The sequence below is a fragment of the Leguminivora glycinivorella genome, chromosome 2, assembly GCF_023078275.1.
Source record: "Leguminivora glycinivorella isolate SPB_JAAS2020 chromosome 2, LegGlyc_1.1, whole genome shotgun sequence".
Lineage (NCBI taxonomy): Eukaryota > Metazoa > Arthropoda > Insecta > Lepidoptera > Tortricidae > Leguminivora > Leguminivora glycinivorella.
Window position 1 is genome coordinate 23,895,808 of NC_062972.1, and position 13,756 is coordinate 23,909,563.

The 13,756-nt window shown below is 36.7% G+C and overlaps 2 protein-coding genes across 2 annotated transcripts in view; one reads left to right on the forward strand and one right to left on the reverse strand.

Moving 5' to 3' along the window:
* Positions 1-13,756, forward strand: part of LOC125236258 (lachesin-like) — a 177,525-nt gene that overhangs the window by 17,797 nt on the left and 145,972 nt on the right. The window lies entirely within an intron of this gene.
* Positions 4,200-5,060, reverse strand: LOC125238917. The gene has a single exon (XM_048146412.1). It carries the CDS (start codon positions 5,058-5,060, stop codon positions 4,200-4,202), a length of 861 nt encoding a protein of 286 aa, XP_048002369.1.

Genomic DNA, 13,756 nt, shown 5'->3' on the forward strand with positions numbered 1-13,756 from the left:
AACTTTCGTATGTAAATGAAAACTAAACTAATACTCGTATTTCTTGTTATCTTGTCAGGCATGCAAATTGGAGATTGATCTCAATGTCTCAAGATAACGACGCGAGGGATTAGTTTTGTATACAACTTTTAAGTTAATAAATATATAAATTAGGTATTAGTTTTCTAAGTAACTGTAAGTAAGCAGTTTTTAAGAGCTTACTTATCCACCCCTGAGAAAATTTGTTATTATCGCCACCATTTATAAATACGTGAAAGCGTCATCTCCACCAACGTTAAACATCTTTGACATTTTAAAATATCCCTGGTGCCGTAGCCGAATGGCATTTCTGCGACGCGAAACGAAAACGAAACGCCGCGAAAGATAGTCTGGCTCTATCGCGCCAATACGCACGAACGATAGAGATAGATATCTACGAGCGTTTCGTTTCGTGAGCGTTTGTGCCATTCGGCTACGTACTAGGGCTCTGGATACACGTGATTCACGCCGAACCGTAGCTACGTGATCTTAACACCGGCGGTACTAAGATCACGAATTTCACGAACACGGCAAGGTACGTACCTCGTACGCACGTACGTACGTACTTGCCTTAGCGCCCGGATTCACGTGACACGCCGCGGGCCGTGACACGCCGCCGCCCGAACTAAGTTCGTGTGCAGAGTACTTATCGTACGTTTTGTAGATTTAACTCGCCCGGGAGAAAACCAAATCATGACTATTATTGAATTATCACTTAATACCTATACTTAATACTGGACGAAATTTTTTTTACATATGAATTAAACTTATATTTATGTTTTGCTTCGATTTTTATACAATACATATAACTAGCGGCCCTCCCCGGCTACGCACGGGGATTATGATAAAAATTGTTATAATAAGTTATCCGTAAAAGATAGACATATGCCATTGCGGACTTTTTTGTAGACCTATTAGAGAGACACAATTTTCCAATACATTATTTTGATATAGCTCAAACGGTTTCGGCAGCGTTTTCGATTAAAGCTCTCAGCCAGCGGGATTTTGTCCAACTCGATTAGAAAATATCGTCATATTTCAACCAATTCAAACAAAACTTTAACAAATTATATACCTGAACTTTCCTCAAGAATTACTCTATTCATAAGTGAAAACCATATGAAAACCCGTTCAGTTTTTGAGTTTATCACGAACACACAGACAGACGCGGCTCCCCGGGAGTTTATTTTATAAGAGAAGATTAAGTGATTTACGGCGTTATTCTGTTTCCGATTTTATTGAAATTAAAACTAGCAAACTGTCCGATGCCTTACACTATCTATATACCTGTATGGTAAATGTCAACCTGTGTTACGTTACGTCTTAATATTGTTTATTTCTTGACATGTGCCGTCAGAATCCTCAAATACTTGACACTAACTTAAAACTGTATGTGGTGACAGTTTAGTATAGTATGGAGTAACTATTGTCCCAGAGCTGTAAGAAGTGTAAGAACCTCTTTTTCACACATGACAGCGTCCACAAAACGTAAAATCCTGTAATAATGGTTAAAAAAATCAAGTACTTAAAATAGTATTTTATACAATCGCGATATAATACAAAGCTTTTCAGTCGAGTACCATGTTTAGGCCACGAAGCTTTGCTGAGTGGCCTAACAGTACGGTACGAGAGTGAAAAACTTAATTATATCACTATTGTATACAATACTTTTTCTACGAGTCATCATCTTCATCATCAATGGACGGAAATATCATCATTCATGCAAGTTTAAATTAATGTTAATAGCGTCGTTCACCGTTGTATCAACATCGAATTACCTAGTAACCAATTATTTGTAACAACCGTCTCTGATTGGCCGATAACGCCACAAATAAAAAAAATGTATTTCAGATGCAGAAAAATTTGCCAGGTATCGCAAATTAGTATATAAGTTGTATGATGTTCTATTTTTGAAATTATTACAGTTAACTTAAAGTCAACTATAATGAGATTAAGTACATATATTATTATAGTTGAGTCGGAACTGCCATAGAGTATCCAACACTGAAAAGTTAGCACTTATAGTTTAGTCTGTGGTGTCCTAATTGACAGATTACAATCGACGAGTAGAAAAATAATATTTCCCTTACTTTAAACATAATCTAAAACATGTTACATTTTTGCGGATCTTCGTTAGTAAGTATTTTACGATATTAATTTATAACGCAAGATTTACTTATTAAACCATTTATCATTAATTTTTATTTTTAAACTAGTGCTGTGGCAGAGTGTAATTTCGATTCAAATGACATTTCAGTAAGTTGATAGAAATCGTATATTTGTTTAAGCGCCTCCTTGTCCATAGGGCCTAATCGATTCAACCAATTCGAAAATTAATCGTTAGATTTGGCAAACGATACGCCTTAGCCACATCGCAACATATGTACTTCAAAACAAATGTGTCAAAAATGTGAACTTACGGATCCGGGACAATAGTTCTGATGAAATTCAGCAACACGACGCTTAGCCATATATTTCTGGTCAAGCATTATTATGTTATTCTTAAGGTTTTCACATTTATTCTTTCATTTATTATGTATGAAAATGAAAACCTACCAAGTGGCTTTAATTAATTAATATTTAAGCTTGCTCTTATGTAAGCATATAACGTAATCTTAAATGTAAACAAGACAAACAGGAGTGTAGGTGAACAAAAGAGCAAGTTTATGATGACTATTATACTCCAGGCAAAAAATATGCACACATGTGCGCGGGGCCACGGCTAAGACAAAAAAAATGACAGCTGCAGTTCTTATCAGTTTCGGTACATTAAATAATACATTTAGATAGTATATTCCTTTATAGCACTGTATTGTTTGACGAACGAGCTCAGCTATCTTACTGTGGTGGTATTTTGCAAATAATAAGCGCAGTTCCACCACGTGGTAATAAAGACAGTAAAATTTACGAGCAGCCTTTTGTACGTGAAGCTGAGTGAAGTGAGTGATGTGTTATTTTTACATTTTAGGATTTTTTATTTAATCTGGATGAGGCAGTTTAGAATTTTAGTTTATTTCAATTAGTCACTTGTAAGATCCCAGTTGATCAACACTTGAAGGCCTTGACATTTTACTTTAGCGGTGAATTTAAAAGTTATTGTCTTGTTGTTTTGTTAATTTTTTGTATTGTTACTGTTAATGTTTGAAACTCTTAACAACGAAGAAAAGTTTGATGTGGAGATATGCCACCAGAGTCGGAGATTCAACTTTATGTAGTCTCTGCAAGGATCGGACAAACAATGAGTTTCCGTGTCGTCATGGTACTACAGGATCTATCGCGAGGCATTTGACGTCAGTTCATTTGAAATCTGCTGTTACTGTTACGACATCAAACGAGTAAGTCAATTTTTTAAATAGGTGTAATCCATAATAAGTAAATGAAAGCAGCAAAGGTCTAAGTTTAAATACCATGAAAAAATAATTTTAAAGTTATTGCATGTAAATAGTATAACGAAGCTCACTTTATTAAGCAGTGCCTATTTATTATTTTTGAAACAATATATCAGTCATAAAACAGTGTTTACATCTTAATAAAATGATAATCCTGCGCCTTGAACCCTCTTAAAGTAGACTTTTTTTACTACCATCAATCTTATTACTATATAACGTAATTACACTAATTACCTAATTAAATAGTGGCTATAACAGTTAAGTAAGTTCGCGTAAAATGTATAACATAATTATTAACTAGGTATGTGTTAAAATTACGTTTCCGTGGATGTCATCCTATCGTCACATTCTTAATTTTTATACTAAATTGACAAATGTCTTACTCCTTGCATCAATAATTGAATGGTACCGTGAATACTTATCTTCCTATTAAATCTTATTAATCAGAGGGTAACTAGAGAGTTTTTGTCAACGAACATTGCAGACACATAATAAGCAGATTCAAGGGTATCACGGTGCACGGTTAAGCCCATATTACCACGTTAACGCATGGTATTTTTCAACCACAACCACTCAACAGATAAGCTTAACAAAGGATAAGGTATAGTCATGGTATAGTGCCATTTTAATAAACATAAAAGTAATATTTTAGTGAAAGTATAAGCATTTTTGAATTTGTACTCGAAGCGTCGGTTGTAGCGTAGAGACAATGCTATTATTATTATTGTTAGCTATAGTGGGCCTTTGTGTGTCACGTCGACCAAGAGAGATCTATTGTGACGGCCTTTGTGGTTAGATAACCTTACTTATGCCCGTTGAATCCAGGAAATTCCAGATTCTTTGGGCTGTAAGGTCTTGTACCTCATAGGGTTGCAGTACCTGCCGCCCTAAGTAGATACTTCTCTTTGACATTAGTGGACCGCAGGAACAAAGGATGTGCATTGCAGTCTCCTCCGTTTCCTGGCAGAACCTGCATGTCGCCTCTTGTTTCAACCCCAATTGAAACATGTGTTTGTTCAGCTTGCAGTGTCCAGTCAATATTCTGGATACCGCGCAGATTTTGTGTCTTTTGAGCCCTATGAGCTCTTTAGCATATCTGCTGTTGAACGGTTTTATTAGGGCTTTCGAGTGTTCTTGTCCTCTCACGAACTTCCACCCATCGATTGCCCTTCTTTTTTCCAGGTTATTTAGCAGAGAATATGCTTCTCGTTTTGTGAATCCACAAAACGGTTCGGGGCCGATCAGGGGTGTGTCTGCGCCCTTTCTAGCGAGTTCGTCTGCTTCGTCGTTTCCGGTAATGTCGGAGTGCCCTGGTACCCATCTAAGTGTGACTTTGTTGGAGTTGGCCAGTGCGTTTAGGTTTGTTTTACAGTTCTGGACTAGCTTTGAGTTGGACTCTAGAGAATCTAGTGCCAGCAGAGCAGCTTGGCTGTCTGAGTTGATGTAGATATGTTGGTGTCTTAGGTTTCTATCCAGGTTAATCTCCACACATTTGTTAATGGCGAAGACTTCTGCCTGGAAGATTGAGGCCTGTCTGCCCATGCTGACGCTGGCCCTGAGCTTGGGTCTCTCACCATAGATCCCACATCCTACATCATTTCCTTTTTTGGAACCATCCGTGTACCATATGTGGCTTCCCTCTTCGACGTACATTTGGTCGTTAGTCCATTTGTCTCGAGGAGGTATTTCCACCGTGTACAGTTTGGTAAAGTTGCAGAGAGAGAGACAATGCTAACAGTGGTTATTTAATAATAAGTCGAATTTAGAATTATAACTGTTGAAAACCTTTGGATAGAGTAAAAAACTCAAATGACTGGAAGGAAACTTTATCTGAAACGGTTACCAAATCTAGCAGTTACCCTTACAAAAGGTTACCTACCCATATCGTTGGTATTTTTATAACCACTTCTAAATTAAGCCTATCGGAAACCCCGGATCGTTTATTTGGTTATATTTATTTATTACTTACATATTAATATTTGAAAAACCGCAGTATTGAATATAAATTTTAATTCAAAAGTAATTAAGATATAACCTCACGATACCTACATGTTTATTCATAACTTATAGAGACTGCATCCGATCTTATCTTCTCTCATGAAACGCCGCTGGCGGACCGAACGGGCGTGTCACGTGGATTCGTACGTACGTACGGACGGATCTACGAACGTACGTACCCTAATTTCACGTGATTTATTTTCACGTGACGAACGAACCAGAAATCCGTTGCCGTGTATCACGGCAACGTGCGTACGGCTACGTGTTCACGATACACGGTCACGACCGGGAGCGCTACTACGTACCCTGGGGCCTGGTGGTAGTGGTGGTGGCCTTGGTGCTATTAAAGCCGTCACAGGGTTAGCTTCGACCGACTTACGAAACGGTACTAAAGGAAACGTCTTAGTTTCAATGAAGTTTGACATTTAAAATAACATTTGCAACGGTAAGGCTGTCAAAATCTTTGCCATCTTCGTATCAACTATGAACCTGTCTCGCTTCTAGGAATCGATTAAGCTTTGACTACGTTCTGGAATTCTGTACATTTTGTGACTCCGCTCTATTAAATTCCTCACACCAAACGGTTATCCGCATTACGTCGGCCCATTAAGCGTACGTCAAAACACAAGACGTCCATTAACGATATTCTGCGCTGCGAGATAATCTTCGCGTTGCCTCCCTCTATCTCGAAGGAATGAATGACCCATAACATACAAGGAAAATAAGTCTGCAAGGATGTAAGCGCATTATGACACTACTTTCTCAGAATGTGTACACTATTCCCCTTCATTTAGATTTGCTACTTGATTCATGTCTTCACATATTTACCTATAGGTTAAATTAGGTTAGGTATAATTATTATTATATACACGATGAAATAATAAGGACCGTCCATACTTTGCATAGGGACTTTTGAGGTTACCATTATGAAGACATGAAAAAATCGATCTATTTGAAATACATTATATCAAACACGGTGTGGTTTAAATCGAAACATTGAAGCGTTAAGCATTAGGTATATTTTTGAAAGTATTTTGAGAGTCAAGGGGGCAAAGTTGTATTTTAACGCTGAGTGTGGAATTGAAAAACGAGTTGCCTATAAAATAAATAAATAAATATTGGGGACACCATACACCAAACTAAATACGTTTAAAAATTTTCTAGTTTGATGCAGTGTCGTGAATTTAGACCTATTTAGTTTACACTTAACCTTTCGTTTTAAAGATGGTCCTTGTGACTGTAGTCACAAAACTTTACATAATATTTAGACCTATTATATAAAGTTCTACCAAATAAGCATTTTATTCTCCAGCAAAATATAAGTAACTTTCAAATCTAATAAGGTTCCTATAATTTAAATCTGCTTAACAAATCTAAAAGATACCCTTCTCGTTTCGCGTCATTATCCTGGCGACGATCAGACTGACAGTGAGTAATACTTTGTTGCCACGAATGCCACGATGTAGGAATCGATTTTGAGTCCGTCGTAGGCATCACGGATGTTGGATGACTATAAGGTGTGTTGGAAGTTTTGGTATCTTTAATAGTAGGTATTTACTTAAATGTTTTATATCTAGGAAACATTTTTAAGATTAACTCTAAAACTAGCGAGTCGCTAAAAGTTGTACTTATGATACGATTCTCTTTGAAATATTTAGGTATTATCAATTTATATATGTAATTCAAGTAAAAATATAATTCAATCTTTATTTGGAACTAATACAAAAGTCAAATTAAAACGTAAATATGTCTAGGGTGCGTGTGATTTCAGATTTGTTTACACGAAAATAGATTATAATATAAGATTATAATAAAGATTGTTATATTTTTACTTGAATTACATATATAAATTGATAATACCTTATTCTTAAATAAGAGTTTTTTCATCACATTTGCTGTTTAAAGGTCTCATTGCGTCTACGTGTACTGAAGAATAACGTACTATTTTATTCCCAAGGGAGTAATGGATTTAGTTTTAAAAATTAATACAATCCGTACAATACTTCAGGCAAAGGATGTTTCAATCAGCCAAGGATTTTTTTTGCACAACCAAAATTTGACTATTAAGCTATAAAAAAATATTATACGGTATGAAAAATGCATTTTATTTATATTTTACAATTATTTCAGTGTGTTTGACATTTATTTTGTAAATTTCACGTAGATAAATCGTTATAATTTGCAATTTGGCAGGAAATTGTGACGGCCATCTCGATTTGCGCTTGACCGCGTTGCCATAGCAACGGGCAGTACAACACCGCCATTCATTGAAGGTTTTGCCTTATGATTTTTTTTCTCTGTGTTTTCCTCTCAAATGTGATGAAAAATATTGTGTGTAACTCAGGAGGTAAGGATTTTGTAAACTCGTGTCTATAACTCTCTCCAGCCTGCGGCTGTCGCGAGTTATTAACACTCGTCGACAAAATCCCCCTTACCTCCTTGTTGCACAATATACCAACAATTACAATACTACCAGGGTTTTTTGTCTGACGATACGTTTGGGTATAAGTTACGTCTGACGATAAATTAATTTACCGAAATATATGCGTATCTAGTTAGGTACTTAGGCCCAGACAAAATATCGAAAATATTTTTGCTTTGTTCGTTAAAATAAATGTATGCCTAACATTGCTTTCAAATTTGATGCCTTTTTGCCGCACTTAGTCGGCAAACTAGGTCTTACCGCCCGCCACTCTTCATTTACTAACATGAAATAAACTGCGAAGAACCCTCAGAAGCCGTTGAAATAAAATGCTTTTAGCCACCGCCGTGCTTTGAGCGTCATTAGCAAACGCAGTAATTGGGGGGGTGCGAGCGAGATGAAACATTTTCACTCGCAGACCGGTACACTATTTGTTTTTGTAGGTATTCACAATATTTATTCTTGACTTTTCACTACATGGCTGCTAAAGGTGTTATTACTATAGGTAGGTATACTTTATTTCTTAAAGACATATTTTACATGGTAAAACAGGCTGCTAAAATTACTATTTTTTTTTGAATATTCAAATTATTATCACTTTCCTCAGATCATAATATTGAAAACTCAAAAGGCTATGTGCTGTGCTGTAAAAGTTATAATTAGACGGACTTCCTTCGACCGTGTTTCATTTAAATTGATTTGTTCTTAGACTGTTTTTTGGGATCTTAAACAACGACTTTGCCCCCTTGTAAAACAAATAACTATTATTTGTTTCACTCGAGGGTTAGACAGAAGTTTATTTTTTCAAAGGCCTTTATACCCGTTACAGTTTCACGCAGCATGTGTTGTATGTATCGCCATGACAACAATATTTGCCACTTTCAGACCTTTTCTGCCATCTTTAGGTACAAATATAATAAGCGGAATGAAGTTTATAGTAATTAATTCAACTGCGTTGTGGAGATATGGCTTAAATGTGGATTTTATAGCGGTAGTGAATGGACTGGTTTTAATTGCGAAGGTAGCTTTTCGGATCTGCACATACTTCAGTCTGAGCATTTATGAAAAATCCCTAAGTGCGTTGATATCAATTTTTTTAGAACTGACTGCATAAGTAGAATTAAAAAAAGCAGTTTATTGTACATATCTTTATCCAGTCACCAAAAACATTATAAGAATAAAAAAACCTTTGTCGCTATTTATTATAGCCTCAGCGTTGACTAAAATTTGTGACTGCCTATGCAGATTCGTTTTTTATCCTTTGCATTTTTCTATACCTTACAAGATAAAACCTTTTTTTTTTGGTTAGAATTTGTCTAATATTACATCAGAGTCCTATAAAAATATTGTTAAATTTAATGTCATAAAAATTCAAATAATATTATAATAAATATATAACTTATATCTAATATCTGAATTACAAAGTTCTATTTTGTATGAAGGCTATTTGATGTGCTACGTATGTTCGATATTGTAACAGGTACCGTATTATACATTATCCACGGCTAATCCTTCTCACTACAATTTGAAATCGCTAAACACCTTTCATCTCGGGCCTCAAAGCGTGCGTTTCACGGCTGCCTTTTACCCCTTGGTATTATTAGAGGGTTTGCTCAAGGGCAGATATTAGATTAAATGTGGCATGACAAGTTAAAAGAGATCCTATTGGTGGAAAGGTATTGATGTGGGTTGTGTGTATGAAAACAAATGTAATTCGAATCTCATTGTTACGAGTATCTAAATATCTAATAAGTATAAAACTATTGGTTTATGATCAGGACTTAACTTGATTCGCAAACGTGATGTAGCAACATAGACTTTCTGGCAAACCACATTTTTTAGTAGTCTTTTGAACAATGCGCCAAGCGGGACATTTCGGAAATACATTTTATTTAAACTAAAATTTGCAAACGAAACGTTTCGTTTTCTAATAAAATATATTATTATCAGGGTTCAGGAGTAATGTAAAGAGGTCAAGGTGGCTAGCCGAATGGCACAATCGCTCACGAAACGCTCACGAAACGAAGCGCTAGTAGATATCTATCTCTATCGCGCTTGCGTATTGGCGCGACAGAGCCAGCGGCGTATCGCTTTCGTTTGGCGTCGGAGAAATGCCATTCGGCTACGGGGCCTGGTGCCCTATTATATGGAAAATTGGGTATTAAAGATAAGATTTTAAACACAAAATCATTAAATAGTATACGTTTGTATTGTATAGGCACGAGTATTTATAATATACCTATATGATAATATGTATTTTACTAGGTACTACATTTTCGACTTCCTCCTATATACAGGGTTACTTTTTAGTCAGTTAACAAACTTCGTATAAATGATCGCTAAGGTAAATGAAATATACGTTTTGTTTTATTTTTATCCCATCTCAAATAAAAAAAAAGAAAATTGCACCCAAATTATTCCACAAAAACAGTAGAAAACTTGGTCACCCTAGTTACTGACGGCAGCGGCGGAGGCGAGGAGTGAGCGGGGCACTCGCGCGCGGCCAGTGGCAGCGCTTGCGCAGGGGTGGGGAGAGGCGGGTGGGCGGGGAGCTGAGCGGCGTCGGCAGGGTTCAAAGATGGCAGCTTTTGTTCTTAGCCGCGCCGGTTTTACAGCGATTCCAAATTTTCCTTCATACTTTCACGGGCTTAGGACCGTCAAAGCCCATGTCGATAGTCAATAAAAAACATTTAACATTTTAAGACAAATTAATTCACAGAAGAAGTCGATAAAGTGAAAAACGACATGTGCTTAGGCGTATTTAAAAATTGGACGTTTGATTTAGGTACTTACAAATGGAGTCCATTTCTCCTCACTTAACTCACTTACACTAATTGTATTTTAATAATTGGTCAAAATGCAGTCCATTTTGCTGCAAGCACAGTCTAGCGCGTTTTAGGACATTTCCACTAATGTTCCTTAAAACAAGATGTTCGTTTTTCACTTCATTAAATGCTAAAATAATTCAATTTCCACAGCTAAACGTGGTGCTCCACGACCTTGAGCATGCGCAGGCACTGCAAACTGTCCATGGTCCAGTAGATTCTGACTCGCCGACAAAATTGTTTGCAGCACAGAGAACCTCCTATAGAGTGGCAGTCTGGCAGTCTTGTATATTTGGTTCGCGATACGAGTCACCACTGTTTGGGGTGCGAGGAGCGGGCGGGGAATGTGTTAAGCGCGCTGTGATTGGCCGTTTCAAGGACGGCGGGCAGTCGCGCCAGATGAAAAGGGACAGAAGTATGACTGTCCCTCTACTGACGCGTAAGTGGCCAATGTAAGTTGACCTATGCCGGCTCTGAATAAATTATAAATATGACTTATTTGTGGAATGTAATGCCGTCTGTTTTTAAATTTGAGCTTCTTGTTACCTTTCCACACCATTTCACACTACAGGTGGACATCTTTAAGGCATCAAAATACCCTTTTCCAATTTTTTTGTGCGAAAAACACGCGCTGCTTTCGGGTCTGTTACTTGGTCGTTACTGATCGGGCACGGCGAGCGCCCGCGCTTATATCAGTGCAAATACTAGGAAGGCTGGCCACCGCGAGTCGTCTTGTAATAGATGTCTATAGGGGTTGGTCTGTGGTTTGCAGACATGGGAGATGAACTCAAATGAATGAACCCAAAATCAGCTGTGTGTAGGGTGTCCGTAATTTGTAAAAATTATGAGGAATCAAAATAAAAAAATAATAAATCTTAAAAATAATGTTTTTTTATTGAAATGGTTTCTATTAACGATACTGAATTCAGGGTTTTTTTTTGTAAGGTGACTAAAAAATAACCCTGTATGAGTATCTTCCTCCCACACGCATCACCACCTCGTTTTCACCATTCGTCAAATTAGGTATACCCATCGCTGACAGTATCTCATTTCGCTCACTCGCTTCAATTATTATTGACGAGTGTCGGATAAAAACGAGTGAAGCCTCTGAAAATATTTATTTCACCTGTCATTCACAATCACAACCATTCCTAAAATTCATTGTGGTAGGTAAAAACCTAAGATTTCACGCTTCAAATTATATCGGCAAATATTAGACAGTTCTCGGAAACACAAGTGTCTACCTTTTATTTATTTTAAGGGTCCCCCCACATCTAGCGTTTCGCGAGCGTCGCGTCGGGCCAACTGTATGGGCAAAGCGTCGACGCGGCGTCTTTTTCCATACAGTTGGCCCGACGCTACGCTCGCGAGACGCTAGATGTGGGGGGACCATAAAGGTCCTAGGCACTTCATATTAGCATACATAAGTGATATGTATTCGATACTTTAATATGAACGTCGGAATCGACCATAAAATTTCAAATCTTGCCAAGTATTCGTGCTATAAAGAACACTCACTCTCAAATAAATCAGAACATAGCTCAATAATACTGGAATTCAAGAGTTACTGTCCTTACAATTTAGCCGATTTTGGAGATATTTATTTCCTCTTAGTTTCCTTATATTTGCAGCTATTATTCGGAGAAATTAGATATTTGCCGCCTGCCAGCGCCTGTCAGTGGCGCCATAATTATAATAAACACAAAATACTCTTTGATATGGATTTACCCGTGTCCATACGATAAAATATACATAGGTACTTTGACAATTTTGTAAGAAATGCCTTGCTTAATTGAATCAAAATTGGAACCTCCACATTTTATTTGTGAAGATTTCAAAGGGAACCTAAAAGGTAAGTACATACTTTTCAGCAATTACTTACCTACTGACAAATTTAGATTAGAATCCTTGAACATGTACCTATATCAAGCAAAATATATAATTTTAATGAGACGAAGCAGAAAAGATGGCGCACTGCCTAAGGCAAGTTTCTAGTTAAATTATAATTAAATTTCTGCTAGAGCCCCGCTGAGCTACCATGAAATGAGATCTCGTGAATAGTAATTTGCCATCTCTCACTTTTTGTTCCCATTTAGATGGCAAGCAAGCAAACAGTGACTGTTAATAAGCTCTTATAGTCGCTTATGGACGTCTGCGACTTCAAAGATAAATTGATATTTAATTATAACTTTTTTTAAAGAACGTACTGTGGTCTTTTGGTAGTTCATAAAATGGGAGTCCGGAAACAATTGAGGCGTAATCGTAAAGACCGTCGTACCAACGGCGAGCGTATTACTCGTAAAGTATTTACCTACATTTATTAACAACTGGTGACCTGCCCCGGGTTTTCACGGGAAATTTGTATATGTAAGTACATATACTTTAACCTTTTCTTATATTACTCAAAATCATCTATATATTCAAAAAATTGCATCAAACTCCGTAGATAGACAGAGGGAAGCGTTTTATTCTATGCAGAGATTAATAAAATAAGTCGCCTTGAGTACAGTAATAAACTATTTATAATAGATGTACATGATATTACAATTATTGAATATTGAGTATCTACTCGTATCTCTATTAAAAAACGAACTTTAAAAAAATCAAGAATTGTTTCTTAAAGATTTAAACAAGTTTCCTGTCTTGTTAATAAATTATTAATTACTTTTTCACTGCAGGAACGGTTTTGTTCTTTGCATTCCCATAGTAGCACCGCGATATCTGAGAGACTTATTTTTACTGCTTTAGCGGTTTCGTGGTTACATCCAGAAGCCCCTTACTCTTAAAGGATTGATAACGGGTAATGAACCTGCTGATAAGGTTTGGATCCCTTATTTAAAGTAACGTTATATGCCTCTTTGAATTTTATACTATGATAAAATTGATAAATAGTGTTAAGGTATTTGTGATTGTGATATAGCCAGTAATTAATAGGTTTTTGTTATACAAGGGGGCAAAGTTGTATTTTAACGCCGAGTTTGGAATTGAAAAACGAGCCAGTGAAAGGATTCTATAGTTGAACCACGAGCGAAGCGAGTGGTTCGAGAATAGAATCTTGAACTTGCGAGTTTTTTAACACACGAGAAGTAAAATACATTTGCATC

Bases quoted from the DNA above. Each gene is read 5' to 3' on its own strand.
- LOC125238917 (XM_048146412.1), bottom strand. From the start codon at position 5,060: ATGTACGTCGAAGAGGGAAGCCACATATGGTACACGGATGGTTCCAAA.